The sequence below is a fragment of the Spodoptera frugiperda genome, chromosome 23 (genome assembly GCF_023101765.2).
Source record: "Spodoptera frugiperda isolate SF20-4 chromosome 23, AGI-APGP_CSIRO_Sfru_2.0, whole genome shotgun sequence".
Lineage (NCBI taxonomy): Eukaryota > Metazoa > Arthropoda > Insecta > Lepidoptera > Noctuidae > Spodoptera > Spodoptera frugiperda.
Window position 1 is genome coordinate 11,944,147 of NC_064234.1, and position 18,351 is coordinate 11,962,497.

Sequence of the window (18,351 nt, forward strand, 5' to 3'; positions counted from 1 at the left end):
TAGTAACAAACTGGCAGATATTTTTCTTATTGTCTATGTTAGTAGCACAAAGAGCAATAGATTTCTATACTCTATGACCTCAGTCTATTCTTTATCTCTGACGCCTGACTGTTGTCTGTCTGTCTGTAGTCCTTCGTCATTTTAATGACATTTCGGTGTTTCAATACTTCGATTGTTATCAAATCAGATTATATTTTAGTCTGATTTATAAAGCATTAATCACGGTCTAAATTCAGTTTTATTCTGTTCGACTAGGCAGACAAATCAACATGAAGTTTACGTTACTAGTTATTTGTGCTATTTTAGCAACAAGTTTTGCATATGAAAATTCAGATATTGTTTCGGCAAGAATTGAGGTTAGCTACTTGACGCCTACCTACTGATAATGTTCAAGTAAGAATTCCGTATAATAATTTTGATACTACTGTAATATATTTTTTTTAGACTTGCAGAGGATGCTCACTGAATCGTCTACCGGAGGTGAAAAGGTTTGTCATGGATGACGCTCCTAATTATGAGCGTGTGGAAGTTAATTTCATCAATGGAGCTCCACCGGAGCTGGTGTTGCTTGGAGAAAATGACCGCGAACTAGAACGCCTACCGCTGTCGCAACTGACTCGCCAGCAGTGCAATGAATTGATCCAGGAAAGAGGTTTCACAAAGAAGAATAAAGATAAAGAGTTGTAGTTCCTTATTACATTAGGAAGTAATTGTGATGTAATTAATGTTAAGACTTAAACTTCTTTATGTAACATTCCTTATTCTGCTATTACGTATCTAAGAGAACAAATTTGCATAAGTATTATACAATCTTGGATTAACACAATCATGGAGTGAATTTATGATTTTATTGAATTTGATGAATCATTAATTAATCAAACTGGTTTGTTATGAGATAAAAAGTCAGTCATTATTTAGTGTTGTTTATTCAGATTGATACATTTATATCCTGTTACATATTACAGAGATAACAATATTCAGCATGATGTCATAATAGGGAATTCAATCTTGTTTTCCTATTGTAGATAATATAACATGGAATGCTATCAATCATTTTATTGAATTTTGGGTTACCATATATTGTGATACTTTTTTAATGTACCTACTTTACCAGACAGAAATACAGTTCAATGCCAATTTCCAGTAATTCATTTATTACCACTTTCACATTGTTTCATTCCCAGGGTATTACATTAACAAGTAATCAGTCATTTATATATCTGGATTAGCATTTTGACAGAAATATAATAAATTCATTTTCTAGTGTTGTTTCACAAATGGTACAGATGTAACATCTTAATTTTCTTGCTAATATTTTATACATTATAATAATAATTGCATTTTTAAAATTAATGGTTCTAGTCTAGTAAATTTTTTATAAAATATTAATTAATTTATTTTTATAAAAAATAACAGCACATAAAAGTGTCTGGCAGATATTTACAAGGATTAAGGAAACAATAAGAAGTTTGTATAACAAGTAAAAAGTAGCATTAATGTGTAGTCCAGGACGCACTGGCGTTGTGTGTGGACCTCAGGTAAGTAGTGTGCAGTCGAGATCCTCGTCGCGTCCGTCGGCGATGTTCCGGCGCAGCACCCGCGCCACCACGTCGCCCAGTGCCTCCCGCGCGCCCTCCTCTAGCAACGCCATGCATTGCTACGCACACAATCATCAAACATTTACAAATGAACATCACCAATTACAATTTTATATATATTTGAATGAGATTCATACTACTTGGTAATCTATCCGAGCATCAGGTTGCTTTTCCACCAGAGATGTGCTATGCTCTGTTGCTGTGTGGTTGGTATGTTTTCTATGCATATGCATTCTATGCATGTATATTATGGATGGCTTCGCATAGCATACTCGAGCTTCAGTGGAAACGGTCACATAGTTTCACAGCTTAGCTATTACATCTTCATAGCATCTACATACCAGATCTTTAGTGGAAAAGCAGCCTTACAGTCTTTTCACCCAGTGACAGTAAAATTCTATAATAGGAATGTATGGTCATGTTTGTTGTTTTGTAGGTATAACACTTGAATTTAATTCAAGTTGTATCCACACTACATTACTCGTTATCTATGTAGATCACATGATATCGTGAAGTTGATACAAAAGATTTGTATCATGTGCTAATATCATCGCTTCTTGGAAGTGTTTGTGTTTGTAATTATGGGTCTTGGTAATGCGATACGTGACAATTCGCACGTCAGTCGGCTATGTGGTGTTCTTGGTATAAAAAAATTATGTATACAAGTCCGATTTTTTTGAATATTGGTCTCAAGCTACGACTTTTCTGTGTCGTAGGTGTACTTGATTGTGAATATACATAATTTCACCCGAATATCCAAGACCTGAACAACAATTTATGGATCACACGAAGACTTGTTGCGTGAGATAACCGAACAGCAGCAGGTCAACCATTATGCCAACCATGCAATTCAATATTGCATTTAGGGAATAGTAAAATAAGAAAAAGCTTGTGTTGCGTGTACTGACCAGGTGGAACTGTTCATCTTGCGGCAGCCTCAGCACCGCCCGCAGCGCTATCTCTGCGTTGGCCCTGACGTAGGTGTTCTTCTCCTTGGTGCCGTTGACCAGCGCCGGCAGCAGCGCCCGCAGCAGCTCGGCGCTGGGCCCGCTGGCGCTGAGCTCCGCCTCGCGGCCCAGCATCGTGGCCGCGCGCGCCATTAACTGTTTTACTTCGTTGCTCGGGTGGTTCATACTCTATCAAATCGAATTGTGACATAAGGTCCGTGCGAATGTGGAAAAATGTATCCATTTATTTACCTAATAAATAGATTCTGCCTGCGACTTCGTACGCGCAATCCCGTTTTTCCCCGTTCCCGTAGGATTTTCAAGAAATCCTTGGAAAACAGTATTCTATGTGTCCTGGTTCTGAGCCTCCTCTAATCTATACTAATATTATAAAGCTGAAAAGTTTGTTTGTTTGATTGTTTGTTTGTTTGTTTGTTTGTTTGAACGCGCTAATCTCTAGAACTACTGGTCTGATTTGAATAATTCTTCTTGTGTTGGATAGCGCATTTATCGAGGAAGGCTATACGCTATAAAACATCACGCCACGATTAATAGGAACCGAACAGTGCGGGTGAAACCGCGCGGAAGTAGCTAGTATATTATATTTAGGCAAATACAATCGACTACATATTTAATCGAGACTGTTATCTAAGACAAAGTTATTCAAGTGCAAGTCGGTTGAAATAACTTTAATACAAAGCTAAAAGTTTGTTTATTTTATCACGCTAATCTCCGGAACTACAAGTTCGAATTGAACAACTCTTGTTGAGTAGGACAGTCCATTTATCGAGGTAGGTTATAGGCTCTAAAACATCTCACTACGATCTATAGGAGCCCAGCAGCGAGTTGAAATCGCACTGGAGTAGCTAGTTTAATATAATGATAGGAGAATATCAACTCACTCTGACAAACTGCGAGAGTATGGCGGGCGGCACGGGCCGGCCCTCCTTGAGGAGGTGGCGCATGAGGTAGCCCATGGCGCGGAGCCCGTTGCAGGCGATGGCCACCTTGTCGCTGGCCAGCAGCGCCAGCAGCGCCTTGTCCACCTTGTCCTCGTCCTTGTAGACGACGTGCGGCGTCTCCTTGAGCGCCACGAAGAGCGCGGCGGAGCGGCCGTGCGCCAGCAGCTCGGCGTCGCTGGCGGCCAGCACGTGGTGCGCCAGCGCGGCGTCCTGCTGCGCCGCCGGCAGGCAGTGCAGCAGCGCGCCCAGGCAGCCCGCCGCCTGCGAGCGCGGCGGGTCCTCGGGGTGCGCCAGCAGCGCCGGGCTGCTCAGCGTGGGCAGGATGGCCAGCGCCGTGGCGGCCGTCATCTTGTCTCCGCCGGCGGAGATGACGCCGCGCAGCGCCTGCAGCATGGTCTCCTTGATGAGCGGGTCCTCCACGTTCTTCATGGTGTTGTGCATCTCCAGGAACAGAGGGTCGGCCCGCGAGTGGATCACCACGAGCTGGGACAGTGCCAGGCACGCCTTGATGCGCACGGGTCGGTTCGGGTCGTTCAGTGCCTTCAGGAACGTCGTTTGCAGTTGTGGCAAGAACTGCTTCAGCATCACTCCCACCTACAACAATCGATAGCATTACACATTACAACACACTGCAATGGAAATTATTTTTAAAATGTTATGTGAAGGATTAATGTCGATACAAAAACAATCTTGAGCCCAACAGAGATATACTAGCGATAGCAGTTTATATTATCTAGGTAATATTTCTTCAGAACATATGAAGAGTTCTCTACATTTACAGTATTGTGGATTTCTAAATATTATCAAAAAAATAAAAGTGAATGGGAATCACTGGTGAGAGAACTTAATTTGAATGTGATGGATGTTGGGCCCCTTTTAGTGATTTTAGCAAATCCTATTTCATCTGCTGCCATCAACTTATTTAGAGTGTTTACGCGTCAGGGATATCCTGTTACTTAGGCTATCCTAGAATATAATGTATGGTCATAATTCTTACTTATGACTCAACATATTGTAGAATATACGAATACCCTACATATAGAACATTACATACACCACACTTACCTTCGTGAGTAAAGTGGCCAATGTCTCGAGCACGGCGGCCTTCACGCTGGAGTTGAACCTGTCTCCCAAGATACGAATGAGCGGTCCCGTGATATGTACTACGGAGGGCTGGATGGCAGCGGCAGAAGTCAGTCTGATGATTTCGCCCAGCATGAGCGCCGCGTTCTCCTTGTCTTCAGGTAGACCATTTAATATAGACTCGCGGAACAGCGGCAGGATCGGGGCCAGTCCCTGTACGGAAAGGTGAGAGTCGTCAGTGTCGAACAGAACGTCGGATAGAAAGAATGGCGAGCATAGAATAGATATTGACCTTGGGCAGACAGAAGCCGGGCAGCAGTTGGTCGGGCTTGAGGTCGGCGGCCGCGTAGCGCACGGCCTGGCGCACGTCCGACACGTGCGCGATCTGGCGCTCGGGGTCCAGCGACTTGGTGAGCGCGCCCAGCGCCTCCCACGCCATGAGCAGCACGTCGCGCTCGGCGCCCGCCAGCAGCAGCACCAGGCCGCGGATGAGCTGCGGCACGTGCGGCGCCAGCTCGGCGCGCGAGTGGCTCACGTACGCGCACAGCAGCGCCGCCGCCGCGCGCTGCCGCGGCTCGTCGCCCGACCGGATCGTCTCCAGCAGCGTGTCGATGATGCTGCGGGGGCGCTCGGCACGTCATTAAGGGGATCGGACGCACAAACATAACATTTTCCAGGGATTCGTTTCTTTTCCTCAACAATTATGCATAATCATTTATTTTAGTATGTCGTACGAGTCAGGGGAACGTCTCGATTTGTAAACGTGGCAACTCGAATGTGAGAAGTGAATGTTGGGTGGGACATAGTACCTGCGCACGCCAGGCGGGTCGACGACGGGCAGCAGCGCGTCCCGGCAGTGGTCGAGCTCGCGCGCCTCGGCCGGCGTGCCGCGCGCCGCCACGAGCGCGGCCAGCAGCGCGGGCAGCACGCGCGGCAGATGGCGCGCCAGCGCGGCGCCCGCGCCGGCCGCCAGCGCCGACAGCGCGCGTGTCCACGGCGCCGCCCGCGCCGCCCGCCGTCAGCACCGGCACCAGGTACGGCAGCACGGCGCGGGACTTGATCGCCATTACCTGCCACAACAACGTACATATATTATTAAACTGGCTACTCCCGCGCGATGTCGCCCGCTGCTCGACTCCTAATAATGAACTTTCCATCCCTTTAAATATCTCCAGTTCAAAAATCATGTCAATTTGTCCTTTTGTTTTAAAAAACGGACAAATAAACAGGAGAGTGTCTGTTTCGTTTTCCCATTTTACTATTGTAAGGTTTTCAGAATTTAAATTCTAATGAATGGTTATAAATGAAGCTCGAAAGACAAACCTGTTTGAGACCATCGAGGGTGGCCTCGGCTATCTCGGGGTCGGGGTCCTTGAGTCCCTCCAGCATCTGCGGCAGGATGTCGTCGAGCGCCTTGTTCCCGATGGTGGCGTGCAGGCTGTCGAAGGTCCTGGCGGCCGCCATGCGGACCTCGGGCAGCGGGTCGCAGAGCGCCGTGCGCACGGTGGGCACGAGTCCGTCCGCGAAGCTCAGCACGGCGTCCCGCGACGTGGACGCCAGGATCTCGCCCAGCCCGATGCACACGCCCTGGCGCTGGTCGGCGCGCTCCGAGCGCAGCCCGCGCTCCAGGATGGGCACGATCTCCGGCAGCACGCGCTCGCCCAGCTGCGGCCGGACACTCATGTTACATACCCACTCGAGAAACGTTTGCAACACATATCACGTTTACTAAGCAAATAGTACTCTCGTACTTAGTACATACCTTGCGGACGAGGTCTCCCAGCGTCCTGGCGGCGACCTGGCGTTTGTCGTAGCTGGTGGATGCGAGACAGCCGAGCAGTAAACCAAATAGAGTCGGTAAGATCTCGCGCAGGGTCTTCGGGGTGTTGGTCACCACGACCTGCGGGCAGAACAGGCTGTAATATCGTGTTCCAGTGAGCCGAGTATCTAGTAAGGTTACTGAACCGAGCCACTGACCTTCCAGACGTGCAGCGCGGCCTGGCGCACCATGAGGGCGACGTCGCTGCGGCCCATGTACAGGCCCGCCAGGACGCGGTTCCTCCGCTCGGGGCCGAGTGCGTTAATGATCGCCTTGTGCGAATGTTCCGTACCAAAGTTATCGTCTTCCGAAGCAGTTTCCGTGCTCATCTTTCCAGAAACTCCCGAGATTCGATAGAGTAGATCTCCCAAGAGTTGGACCGAGCTGTACCTGATACGCCAGTTGTCGTCGAACAGTCCCTTCTCGAGCTCGGGCAGCAGTAGTGTGATGGCGGACTCGGCGTACAGGTTGACAATCCTCTGGCCGGCCTTGAGCGCGGTCTCCCTGACGTACTCGTTCTCGTCGGCGAGCGCCTTGAGGATGGGGTTGATGATTTGACCGATGTAGGGCAGGAACTCGTCCGTGAAGGCCCCGGGCATGTAGATGAACATCATGATGTAACCGTCCTTCACGTGCGGCGCGATGTCCGTGCGCTCCGCCGTCGCGATTATATCTGCGATGGTACAGATTGGTATCGTGGGTTGGCTAGTTTCATTACGACATTATTAATGTGTAGGTCATTACAAAGGTTAATACAACTGACCTGGCATGATCTTATGCAGTTTGTGCACGCCGAGGCCGGCGACGACCTCGGAGAGTCCCTGCGCGGCTCCCGAGCGGTCCACGGAGCTGGACTCCGAGGTGAGGGTGTGCATGAGCCACGGCAACAGCTCCTCGAAGCTGCTCTCCCCCATACCCTTCACCATGGCGCCCAGGGCACGCGCCGACACTGAACGTACCTACAGACGGAACGCCGTTATGGTAATCAAACTTCCATTAAAGTATTCAAGAACAAATTGTCTAAACGGCCAAATGAGTGTAGAGTATACCTCAGGCACGGGGTCGAGCAGAGAGCTCTTGAGGCCGGGTATGATATTGGGCAGGTAGGGCATGAGGTCCTTCTGGTCGGTGAGGGAGTACATGTTGCCGATGATCTGCGCCGCCATCTTGCGCGTCTCGGTGCTGCGGTCGAGGAAGGCGCGCTGCACCACGGGCATGATCAGCGCCAGCGACGGCGCGTCGATGAAGTGCACGAACTTGGTGTCCAGCAGGGTCTGCAGGCAGGCCGACGTCTTGTTGGACGGGTCCTGCAGGGCCTCCAGTAGCACTGGTACGATCGCTGCGATACGAACACATCGTTAGCGTCTTTCTTCACACTTTATATAAACTTTTTATGAATAGCAAAACCTTACCTTGAATTTCTGGGTTTCTGATCACGGACCCGATAACACCGAGCGCCTCCGCGCCCGCCTCCTGCACGCGCATGTGCGAGTCGCTGAGCACCTCGATGAGCTTGGGCACGATGGACGGCAGGCACGACGACAACTGCTTCGGCGCACAGTACGCCATCGCACCCAGCAGCTCGATGGAACCTGCTCATACACCACTTGTTTTCACATACACATCGACATTTTTGTCCGTACTTCTCCATCGGAATTACGCCTAGAAACACGCAATGATTGACAGGCGACATTAAGTAGTCGGTACCGTACCGGCCTTGGTGCGCCAGTTGTCGTCCTGCAGCGCCTGCAGCAGCGAGGGCAGCACGAGCTTGACGCCGTGCGCGCTGAGCTTGCTCATGATGAGCTTGGCGGTGTCGTCTGCGGCGGCGCGCACGTACTGCGAGGAGTCCCCGAAGCACAGCAGCAGGTGCGGCAGCACGTGCACGATGTAGGGCTCGAACAGCCGGCCCAGCTTGTAGCACAGCATCTCGAACCCGAACAGCGCGCCTGCAACCACAGCCTGCGTCAGCGCCCGTCATGTACTACGTGTTCAGTCGACGTATACTATACACTGTTACACTACCTTCTCGGTATTTAAAGTTCTTCTTCTCCTGTATGGCCTCAGTGAGCTTGCCCATCACGTCGAGTTGCTTCAGAGACAAGATGCCGAGGCCCTTGATGATGCCGGCGATTCCGTACGCTGCACCCTGCATTACATCAGACACGAACATTAACAATGAAATAATATTTATGTTTAAACCAAAACCCTTGTCCAATATTTTCTTCTATACTCACTTTCCTGTCTCCGTATTTTTCGGCAGTGAGTAGTTGTTTCATGAGTTTGTTCATGATGGCTGGGATTTCATCTTCTAGGGCTGGAGAACTGACTAAGTGAGGTAGACAGTTGCTTACTGCCTCTTGTACCTGTTGAGTTAAATAATAATGTCAATGATCTATAAAAATACGGGATAAATTGGCTAAAATGGAGTGATACCACTGCCTCAAAGAAACAAGCAAAGCGTTGTGTTTCCCCGTGTGAGTGAGGTTATCGGAGGCCCAACTCGAGGCCGACAACGTTTTTGTGACTGCGAAGCTATAAAAATATTGCGGTGGTCGTGTTACTTGTTGGCTGGGCGTGGACAGCGCGGCCACGAGGCGCAGCGTGATGGGCTTGATGCGCGCGTCGTCGGGCGCCAGGTGGCGCGCCAGGGACCCCACCAGCAGCACCACGCACTGCCGCACCGCGTCGTACCCGCCCGACTTCGGCGCCTTGTCCAGGAAGTTCTCGAACACCGGCAGCTGGCTGCTCAGGGTCTCCTGCACGGGCGCACTATGTCACTAACATGTCGCACTACGGCGGTACGGGCTACGCGGGCACGTGGCGTGCACTGACCTTGCCGTGCAGGTCGACGATGGCCATGGCGGCGTTGAGCATCTCTGCGCGCACGGGGTCGCTGCGGTCGGGCAGCGCGCGCTCCACGAAGAAGCGCATGGCGGGCGGCACCGCGGCCGCCGGCAGCTGCGGCGCCAGCGCCAGCAGCGCCAGCGCCACGCCGCGCCGTGCGCCCCACGCGTCCACCGCCGCCTCCACCACGTGCCCGAACTGGTCCAGCCGCGCCGGGATCATCTGCGGACCACACGCGTTACTACATCGGCCTCGCCACCCGGCGGAGCATCGAGTGGACGGGTACTGACGGGCAGGCGCTCGGTGTAGATGTCCTGCAGGCGCTGCAGCACGTGCTCGGCGGCGCCGGGCGGCGCGCGCTGCACGAGGTGCGCCAGCGCGGCGGCGGCGGCGCGCTGCACGGGCTCGGCGGGGTGCTGCACCTCCTCCAGCAGCAGCTCCACCAGCTCCGGCTCGCGGCTCCACTGCTGCGCCAGCGGCAGCTGAGACCACAACTCTTCCGCCAGCTTCCTGCAACAACCGACCGTTTATGTAACAGTGCCGTCCGGCTGCGGCCGTAAACGACTGTAGCAAATGAAATGGACGAGAGAACAGTAAAACAATGCTCACTTGTTATCGTCGGCGACGTCGAAGGTGGCGACGAGCAGTCGCTTGGTGAGCTCGAGCGCGTAGTGCGGGTCCTCCAGCAGCGCCGGCAGCACGTGCAGCACGCGCAGCAGCGCGCGCAGCGCCGCGTCGCGCACCACCTGCCGGTACCATACTGTACTCACCCGCACTATACTCTTTGTGTCTTTGTCGTAATATGGTGTCTTTTGTCGTAATACGGTAGAAGATGAACAGCAGGAAAGACATTAAGTAGCAAAACTCCACTATTAAAGCCTATATATAATCTGTAACGTCGACATCGGACCACTTGGGTTAGAGGTGTTCGTTATATTATACGGCAGAAAATAGCCGTTGAAAAAATAAAGCATACGCAACCCGTTATTAATTTTTACTGCATTCTGCTTCAGGCTACAGCGATTCAAGCAGAAACTTCAGTTGAGCGTCATTTATTACGTTTAATACAAGAAGTTTTACGATATTGTCACCAAATGTCAGTGGAACTATTTTGTTTCTTAAAATAACAAGCGAGATCGTTGTTTCGAACTAACATTTACTAACAACTTTAAAAGCATTCATATTTAAGATCGTATATTTATCGACAACAGGCGCAGATCGCCGTTTAGTGGAATTGGTTCTGCTATTTTTCGAATTGCGTTCATTCAGCTTAGTTGCTATTTATGTTGTTGTTTTGGTTTTTATAAATATATTTGTGCATTTTGAGCTCATTATGTGTGGTCAAAGGTAAACAAAGAAGTAAGCAATGACGGCAGTATATGCGTACCTCGAGCGGGCTCTGCAGGCCGGCCAGCAGACAGGAGACGTCGTCGAGCCCCAGGCCTGCGCGCGCGCCGCACTGCGCCGTCTCCAGCAGCGCCACCGTGCACGCCGCCTGCACGCGCCCGCTCGTGCTGCCTGCACGGACCAACGCACTGTACCTCACTGCTTTATCACTAACCTCACAAATTTTACAGCAAACGATACTTATATAATTATGTTAGCTTCTGTACTACATTTACAACTTTATTGTTTTGACATAAACCTGAAAATTCAACGAAAAAGAAATATAGATTGGAGTAAGGTAACCTGCTGGCGTCACTTAGTAGTAATGACTACATTTAGATTTATTAATTACTACGTTATTACATAACTCAATTTGAATGACAATGTATTTGACCGTAAAGGCGGCGAGTACAGCGTACGTACTGATGAGGTCAATGAGCAGGCGGAACATGTGGTCGATGGGGAAGAGTGCGGGGTGCATGAGGTCGCAGTCCAGGCGCAGCGCCGCGTGCTGCTCGATCACGGCCAGCCCGTTCAGCATCGTCTGCTCGTCCGCCCACAGCGCCGCGTTCGACAGGCCTGCCACATGTACGGTCGTGTAATGTAATCATTTACTGGGATATTAAAACCAAATCTAAGTCATCAAACTACCTATTAAATTAGCTTTAATTGATAGGGAGTTAAAGATTATAGTCGCGTCAAAGAGTGAAGCTGCTACTCAGGGACAACATACCAAGTTTAAGCAGTGGGAAGGCGTAACAGAATCCCGGTGCAGTGAAGTGGTTGGTCTTTTGCGGCGCGTCGTCGTCTCCCTCGCTGGGCTTGGTGCAGGTGGTGGCGTACATCTGGTTGATGGTGCGCGCCGTGGCCGCGTCCAGCTCGTGCTCCTCCCAGCTCGGCTCCAGGTCGCACTGCGGTTTGTGGAGCCTGGCGGAACGGAACAGTTACACACTGAATTAGTATACTCGTTCATGATAGGCAGACACAATCGTAAAGTGCTTTCTATACAAATCCAAGACATGAAAGTGTGGATGACACAAAGTATGGTGGCGTGTAAGTAAGCGGGCGTGGTTACCGTAGCGTGAGTCGTGCGATGAGGTCCCCGAGCGCGGCGTGGCGCGGCAGCAGCGCGGGGCGCAGCGCGACGTATGTGGCGGCGAGGCGCGGCGCGGCCAGCGGGGAGCGCAGCGCGGCCAGCGCGGCCGGCAGCAGGCGGCGCGCGCCGCGGCACAGCGCCAGCTCGGCGCCGCGCCCCGCCGCCTCCACCAGCCGCACCGCCATCACCACGCGCCTGTTCAGCTAGGGGGGATACATACTACTCATTCCCTTTTATCTCTTTTTTACTTCTCGGTTCCTATTCATTCTGTTCTATAGAACACCTTTATATCATTAAAATAAATAAAATCATCCAAACGATGGCTATCCTTATTCCATTAGCTGAAAGCTTATACATCATAATTATACTATAAAAGATAGTAAACTTACCGCGCTCAATCGTTCTCTTATTGCACTCTCCTTGGCTAATTGAGCTTTGATAGCTTCCTTCTGTTTAGCTGATAGGGGCACCTGAAAGTAACAAAACATCAAGAATCTGAAGTCTTTATACAGTGAATTGAGTGCTTTCATAAGTGAACATATTAATTTTTCCTACAAAAGTACCATATTAATATGTTGCCATAATATAGTGTTGTGGATACTATACCGACCTCTTTGACCTTGCCCTCTCTCTTGTTCTTCTCGTCGAGCTCCCGCCGCAGCTGCAGCTCCTCTAGCTGCTCCTTGTAGCTGTACGCCTTGCTCTCGCGCTTCAAGTTCATCTCCTTATTGTCTTCATTACTGCCGCAACACAACACACATATTGTTACACCTTAACTCATAATCTATTGATATATAGTACTAGGTCTGTCTTCACTAATTTCTTTTACATTTTAAGGAACCCCTAAGCTAAGATGGGTAACACTTAAACAGCATTTGGGTTTTCACCCACATATAAAAGGCACTTAACCATACAGGTCAGCAGTTGATTTAAGTGTTCCCTCACACACTATATAACTCTTGTTTGAGATGGTCTCAGAGTGGTTGTGGAAATAGACATAACCGCCATTTTATCGTTAGCCTGTTTCTGCTCAACCTGTGCTGAACATTGAGTTCGGTGACGTGCTATGGAGGGGTCTAATTTGTACACTACTTCAAGAGATAATTTTGAAAATATTTAAGAAGAAGTATCAGTATAAAATTGAGTGTGAGTACAGACCCCGGCACGGCGCTCTTGTCGTAGAGTTCCCCGGGCGGCGTGAGGTAGGTGAAGTACTCGTCGCGCGAGACGCGCAGCAGGCCGGGGTCGGCCAGCACGGCCAGCGCCGCCGCCAGCGCCGCGCCGCCCGCCCACTCCGGGCTCACGCGCACCAGCGTCGCCACCACGTTCGTGTTGGTCTGCCGGCACGGCACAGGGACGCACATTAATGGGCCTCACGTAATAACAATTAAGCATATTGCCACACATCAAAATGGAAAAAAAATCGTAACTAGTACTAGTATTGCTTTTGTCTGTTTCAGGATTCCACTGTGAGACATGTGTCTCGGCAGTCGCGCGTCACTTGATTAATCATTCATTGTTCCAGTCACTTACATCATTAGGTACATAGTCCACAATGTACTTGTTCTTCAGGTTGTTTGAGTACAAGCTGACCAGCTTTTTCGGGTCGTGTCCGAGGTAGTTAACCAGCTTCACCCACGCGTGTTGGTTCACTGCCACCGCCAGTGGGTGGTGGCAGCTTGGCAGGACTGATAAGGCTAAGTCTTGAGAGTCTTTCTCTGGGTAACCTGTAAGTACAATATAGCATTTTACTTGCATTTATATTCTACTTAACTACACATTTTACAGTAACATAGCAATATGATATAATATAAATAAGAAAGACATACACCTCACCTTTAAACGAACACAGTGCCTGAACACAATCCAAGATCATCTTCCCGGTGACTTCACCAGCAGCTTTGTCATCAGTCGGCGTCTTTTCTTTGGTGTTGAACACTTTCCCTTCCTCCAGAACTTCATTTAGTTTGAGCGCTAAATTCCTAGCTATTAGAACCCTGTCTTCGTTAGCAAGTAGAGCCTTAACTTCCTCCACAGCGGATGTACGAACAGTCTTGATAGGAGATAGTAGGACTAGCACGAAGGCTCTGTAAACCGGCGAGTTTGGTTCGCTGGCAACACTTTGGTAGTTTTCCAACACTGTTCTGCATAGCAACACCACCTGCATTAGGACTATAAAGGGGTAAATGCTATAGTGAAATTTAGTAAATTATTATACACCAAAGTGCTACATTGTTAGAAGTCATGTTTCTATCTCAGTATTAAAGTTATCAAATATTTACTTTGTATGTTTATATTGTGTTTGTATTGCTTACTCAGTTTCTACTAAGAGGGATAAGGAGATGTATTGTAATCATGAAATAAACACTTGATGCAGTAAAGTCTCTCCTGTGGGGAACGTATGGGATCGTTATGCATGTATGTAATGGAATTGAAGTCTATTGAAGAATAGTAAATGAAGTGCAGTGGAGTGTAAGTATTGCGTGTAGTACAGGGTCAGTAGTTACCATCGTCGGTGGCGGCGGCCAGCACGCGGTCGTGCAGCAGCACGTGCTTGTCGGCGTGAGTGAGCGCGGCCCACTGCCCACGCGTGGGCAGCGAGCGCGCCGCGTCCAGCTGGGCCAGGCACAGCATCGCGCAGATACCCTCGCTCACCACCAGGTGCTGGGGAAGGGGACATTGTAACAATATAACACAGGATTAAAGTTTTGGTGCTGATTGTTGTGCATTATTGAGTTTTTCTTTTGATTTAATTATGTGACTTTAGTTCTAATCTAGGTAAGTGGGCTCTGGACCAATACGATCTTCAAGAAAAGTGCGTGCTTCTAAAAGAGCAGGTAACTAATTTGTGACTTTTCTGGTGTTGTCAGGTAAGTATCCATCAACAAAGCTGATTGCTTACCATCAAGTGATCTATCTGTTTGTCTGTGCCCAATACCATAATAAAACATGCTATAATACCTGCAGTGGTTGTTGAGCCGCTTTATCAACAGCCTTGCTGAGCACCGGCTGCAGCACGTCTGCCTGCGCGGGACTGGCGCCGCATGCACGCACTCCCGCCGCCACCATGCTCATGTACATCGTGCGCACCACCTGCGTCGTGCTCTTCGCTGATAGGTTTTTCTGTAAATGCAATCGTGCACTTATTAGTTTAGTACTTGTTCCCATTATTCAGTCACTGTGTCAATCTTGTAGCAGTTTCATGAAAATATGTACCTTGAAAATATCGAGCATCTTATCCGGCAGCGTGACCCCGAGCCCCGCAGTCCACCGCTGCAGCGTATCCAGTGCCACGCACAGGGTGCGCTCGTGGGACTCGCTGTCCAGTACTCGACCCAACTGAGTCGCTACCTCGCTGAACAGGGCCAGTCGGTCTGCGCCAGATACTGGTAACGCGCGCAGGCAGCTCACACCCTGAACAAATCAGTGCATTTGTTTTAGAAATTTATTGGCAGAATGTGGTAAAAAATTTTATGACAAAAGAAGATAACGGAGTCAGCCAATATAAGAAATTGACAATGTCTTCGTCGTCTTCTTCAGAATACCATGAGGATATTGCAGTGTAGTAATGAAGAATACAACTTACATTGAGTACTGCAATCTTGTCCTCGCTGGAGGTGAGCTTGCCACTAGCCCCGTTGTACTCGGCGAAGGCGTGCGTGAGCAGGGCGCGCGCGGCCGCGGGCTGCCGGCAGCGCGCCGCCAGACGCTCCAGGGCACACAGCGCCTCGCCGCGCACCCACTCGTCCTTCGAGTGCAGGTTCACTGCACGCCACCACACATTAATACACACACCCTCAATAACCCTGTCCAATATATGACCAGTTTAATACTAACCAATCAAACTTTTGCCGATGTCGACAGCCAGTCCATCCAACTCCACATTGAGGCTGGCGAACACCTGTCCCACCGCCTGCACTATAGTCTCAGGGCTGCGCAGCATGGCCTTGTGTAGCGCCGGTAACAGTGCGTCGCGGACATCCCCAGAATTGAGTTGGCTCAACAAGTCGTGGCAACCCTTGATGTAGTTCGCGTTTGGTCGAGATTTGACGCTGATTACACTCTTGGTGAAGCTTTCCAGCATCTTAGTCTACAAGAATAGCATTTGATAAAATAAATAAATATAAAGCAAAACCTTATTTTAGTAATGTTGCGAGTTTGTGCCACAGGCACTAATTCTAATAACCTCTACCAGAATTTAGTATAAAGATCTAATTAGAAGTGAATGGCACATTAAATTTAAATTTTCTCAAGTATACCTTGTGTTGTTCAATGGTTTCGCCATCGCCTATCTGCTGTAGATGTCGGCACAGAATAGAGAAAGTCACACAAATCTGTGGGCCTGAGTCTGGTGGTGTGGCAAGTAACACCTCAATCCATTTAGATAATTTAGCTTTTCCAATTGACACCCAAGATGTATGAAGCTGGAAAGGAAACATAGCCAGAATAAAATAATTGAAAAAAAAAAGTAATAAAACACTGAACACTTGATCAGAATTTCTCCCACAGAAACTTTTATATTTCATACCATAGAATAGGCCTTGTCACTCTTCCTATGGTCCCCATATGCAGTGATAGCAGCAAGCAGGTTGGCCTGAGATATCACGAGGGTATTGTAGTCCACTCCATTCTCTTCAGTGGACTTAATTGTGCCATCTATGAGAACTGTGGACCAGCGCAGTGCATATAGTCCACTTTGGCAAATACTCTTTCTGCAAATAATATTTTAATAAATAGTAAAGTATTTTGTATGCTTGTATGAATGTGACCGGAGTTACAGAATGTATGTAAGTAAGGAAAGAAGGAAGGAATAAAGATAGAAGGAAGTTTAGCTACATTTACATTTCAATCATTCCATGCATGCCCATTGACTGAAGGTACTGTTTAACTTTATACATAAGGAACAATATCATTTAAACTATGTTCTCTGCTCTAAATGGCCAAATATGTCTCTACACTCAAAATATGACTTACGATGAAGCTGTGTTCTTCAGCTGTTCTGATATTTCTAGCAGAACAGGTAACAGAGCTTTGAGGGTCCATTCCCTGTGGGTAGCAGCAAGGTGGGCCACTAAGCTCTTGATATAGGACTGGGAGGTGGAGTCCCTGTACCGGTGTAGTGTGAGCACCAGCAGACGACACACAAATCGCACTGCTGGCTCTGTTATACCTGATACAACATAAAAAAATACTATTATTATTTTATTTTAAATCTTTTATAATATATGTAGACAATACTATTAAAAACAAAACAATCTATATTATATTTCAGTATGTATAGAATATTGAATAACCATGTTAAATCTTTTACTATACAATAATTACAGCTAACAAAACAGAAGAAATAAAATGTTATTGTGTTTATAATGTGGTGTAATAATTCTCACATACTACCTAACACCTAACATTAATAGCACATTTATTACTTTATCTGCATTAACTTTTCACATAAATAATACATAGTAATGTGAATTGTGAATAAGGCAGTGTTTATTTAATAAGTAAAATTATCTTCATTTGCTTTGCTAGGCATGGTGTTCACTTACCACCAACTTAGTAATATTGTAATGACTAAAAATAATAAAGTTAAATGTTTTAAATTATTGCACAATAATATTTTGTAGGTAGGCAACTGAAATCATGTCTACATGTTATAATATTTTTTATTACTTGCTTAGGTGTAACTTTTTCAATATTTTTTGTTTTATCAATTTAATAGCTTAGCCAAAGTTAATTGATAAATACTTTGTTGAGGTTCACTCTAAAACAGATTACAATTTTATGATTATGACTGAAAATATATAAATATCTGTTGCATTTCATGTTATAGACAAGCTTAAGCTGTAGTATCGCAAATAAGATTCAAAATGCTTGAATGTGCATTGAAATAATTTACATTTTCGTAAGTTTCATTCAACTTGCAGGTGCTAGGATTCATTCTAATTAGGTGTTAATGAGTGTCCCCAAGAATATACACATAGATGCAATCTACATTGCACACAGCGACCTCTGATTGGCACGTTCAATAATCAATCAGGTGAGAGCACGATATTTCAGCTACATCCAGGGGTCTATGGATCAATACAGCTGAACAACCAACCTATAAATACTATGCACCTATATGCAACCAATGCACTTCAATTGCAATTGTGCCGCAAGGTATGGATAAAAGGGGCTCTCGATAATACTTACCCGGTGTTGATAGTAAATTCCGAATTTCTTCAACAACCTCACGTCGTTCTTTCAAACTTGCGGTCTGGATTTTAAATGGTATATCCTTCAATTTTTTTAATACCTGTCAAAAGAATGTTCAGTCATCAATGTAATGATAGTTTTGTAGTGATTTAATGCGAGAAGCTAGTGAATTTACCTCGGAATCTGCCATTTTCCACACACATTTATTGAGAAAATTCTATTGAAAAAAGCACACACGTCTCGCTAAGCGAATTCCACAGATTAAAAAGGATTGCTTTTCGAATCAGCTGTCAACATACAAATCTGCCATTAATAAACTTTTTTAATACATTGGGTATGAGTCTTTTGTACTAAAATGATTTTTATTTGTATTAGATATTCTCTTTGATTTGCACCATCAAGTTCAAATCCTGCGCAT

General features: G+C 47.5%; 2 protein-coding genes across 2 annotated transcripts; one reads left to right on the forward strand and one right to left on the reverse strand.

Annotated features, from left to right (window-relative positions):
• The first annotated feature begins 86 nt into the window (after window positions 1-86).
• LOC118266890 (selenoprotein M) lies at window positions 87-1,137 on the forward strand. The gene is made up of 2 exons (XM_035580503.2): window positions 87-356; window positions 445-1,137. Exons 1-2 carry the CDS (start codon window positions 270-272, stop codon window positions 685-687), a joined length of 330 nt encoding a protein of 109 aa, XP_035436396.1. The 5' UTR covers window positions 87-269; the 3' UTR covers window positions 688-1,137.
• LOC118266886 (eIF-2-alpha kinase activator GCN1) lies at window positions 908-18,243 on the reverse strand. Its single transcript, XM_035580496.2, is given in 39 exon segments — window positions 908-1,657; window positions 2,507-2,734; window positions 3,448-4,101; window positions 4,573-4,803; window positions 4,883-5,207; window positions 5,400-5,581; window positions 5,583-5,660; window positions 5,914-6,255; window positions 6,353-6,490; window positions 6,568-7,082; window positions 7,173-7,368; window positions 7,459-7,748; window positions 7,822-8,001; window positions 8,122-8,358; window positions 8,435-8,558; window positions 8,647-8,775; window positions 8,974-9,168; window positions 9,245-9,478; window positions 9,547-9,766; window positions 9,866-10,002; window positions 10,644-10,774; window positions 11,066-11,221; window positions 11,376-11,569; window positions 11,718-11,941; window positions 12,128-12,208; window positions 12,349-12,478; window positions 12,897-13,075; window positions 13,272-13,465; window positions 13,575-13,910; window positions 14,246-14,402; window positions 14,700-14,861; window positions 14,955-15,152; window positions 15,325-15,503; window positions 15,576-15,828; window positions 15,998-16,162; window positions 16,267-16,450; window positions 16,713-16,908; window positions 17,931-18,033; window positions 18,109-18,243. Coding segments are annotated over 39 exon segments (7,995 nt in total). The 5' UTR covers window positions 18,124-18,243; the 3' UTR covers window positions 908-1,534.
• Window positions 18,244-18,351: the final 108 nt, after the last annotated feature.

Excerpts from the sequence above, each read along its gene's own strand:
- LOC118266890 (XM_035580503.2), top strand. The coding sequence starts at position 270 with ATGAAGTTTACGTTACTAGTTATTTGTGCTATTTTAGCAACAAGTTTT. Across the intron at positions 357-444 it reads TTGTTTCGGCAAGAATTGAG|ACTTGCAGAGGATGCTCACT; the intron begins GTTAGCTACTTG and ends TATTTTTTTTAG.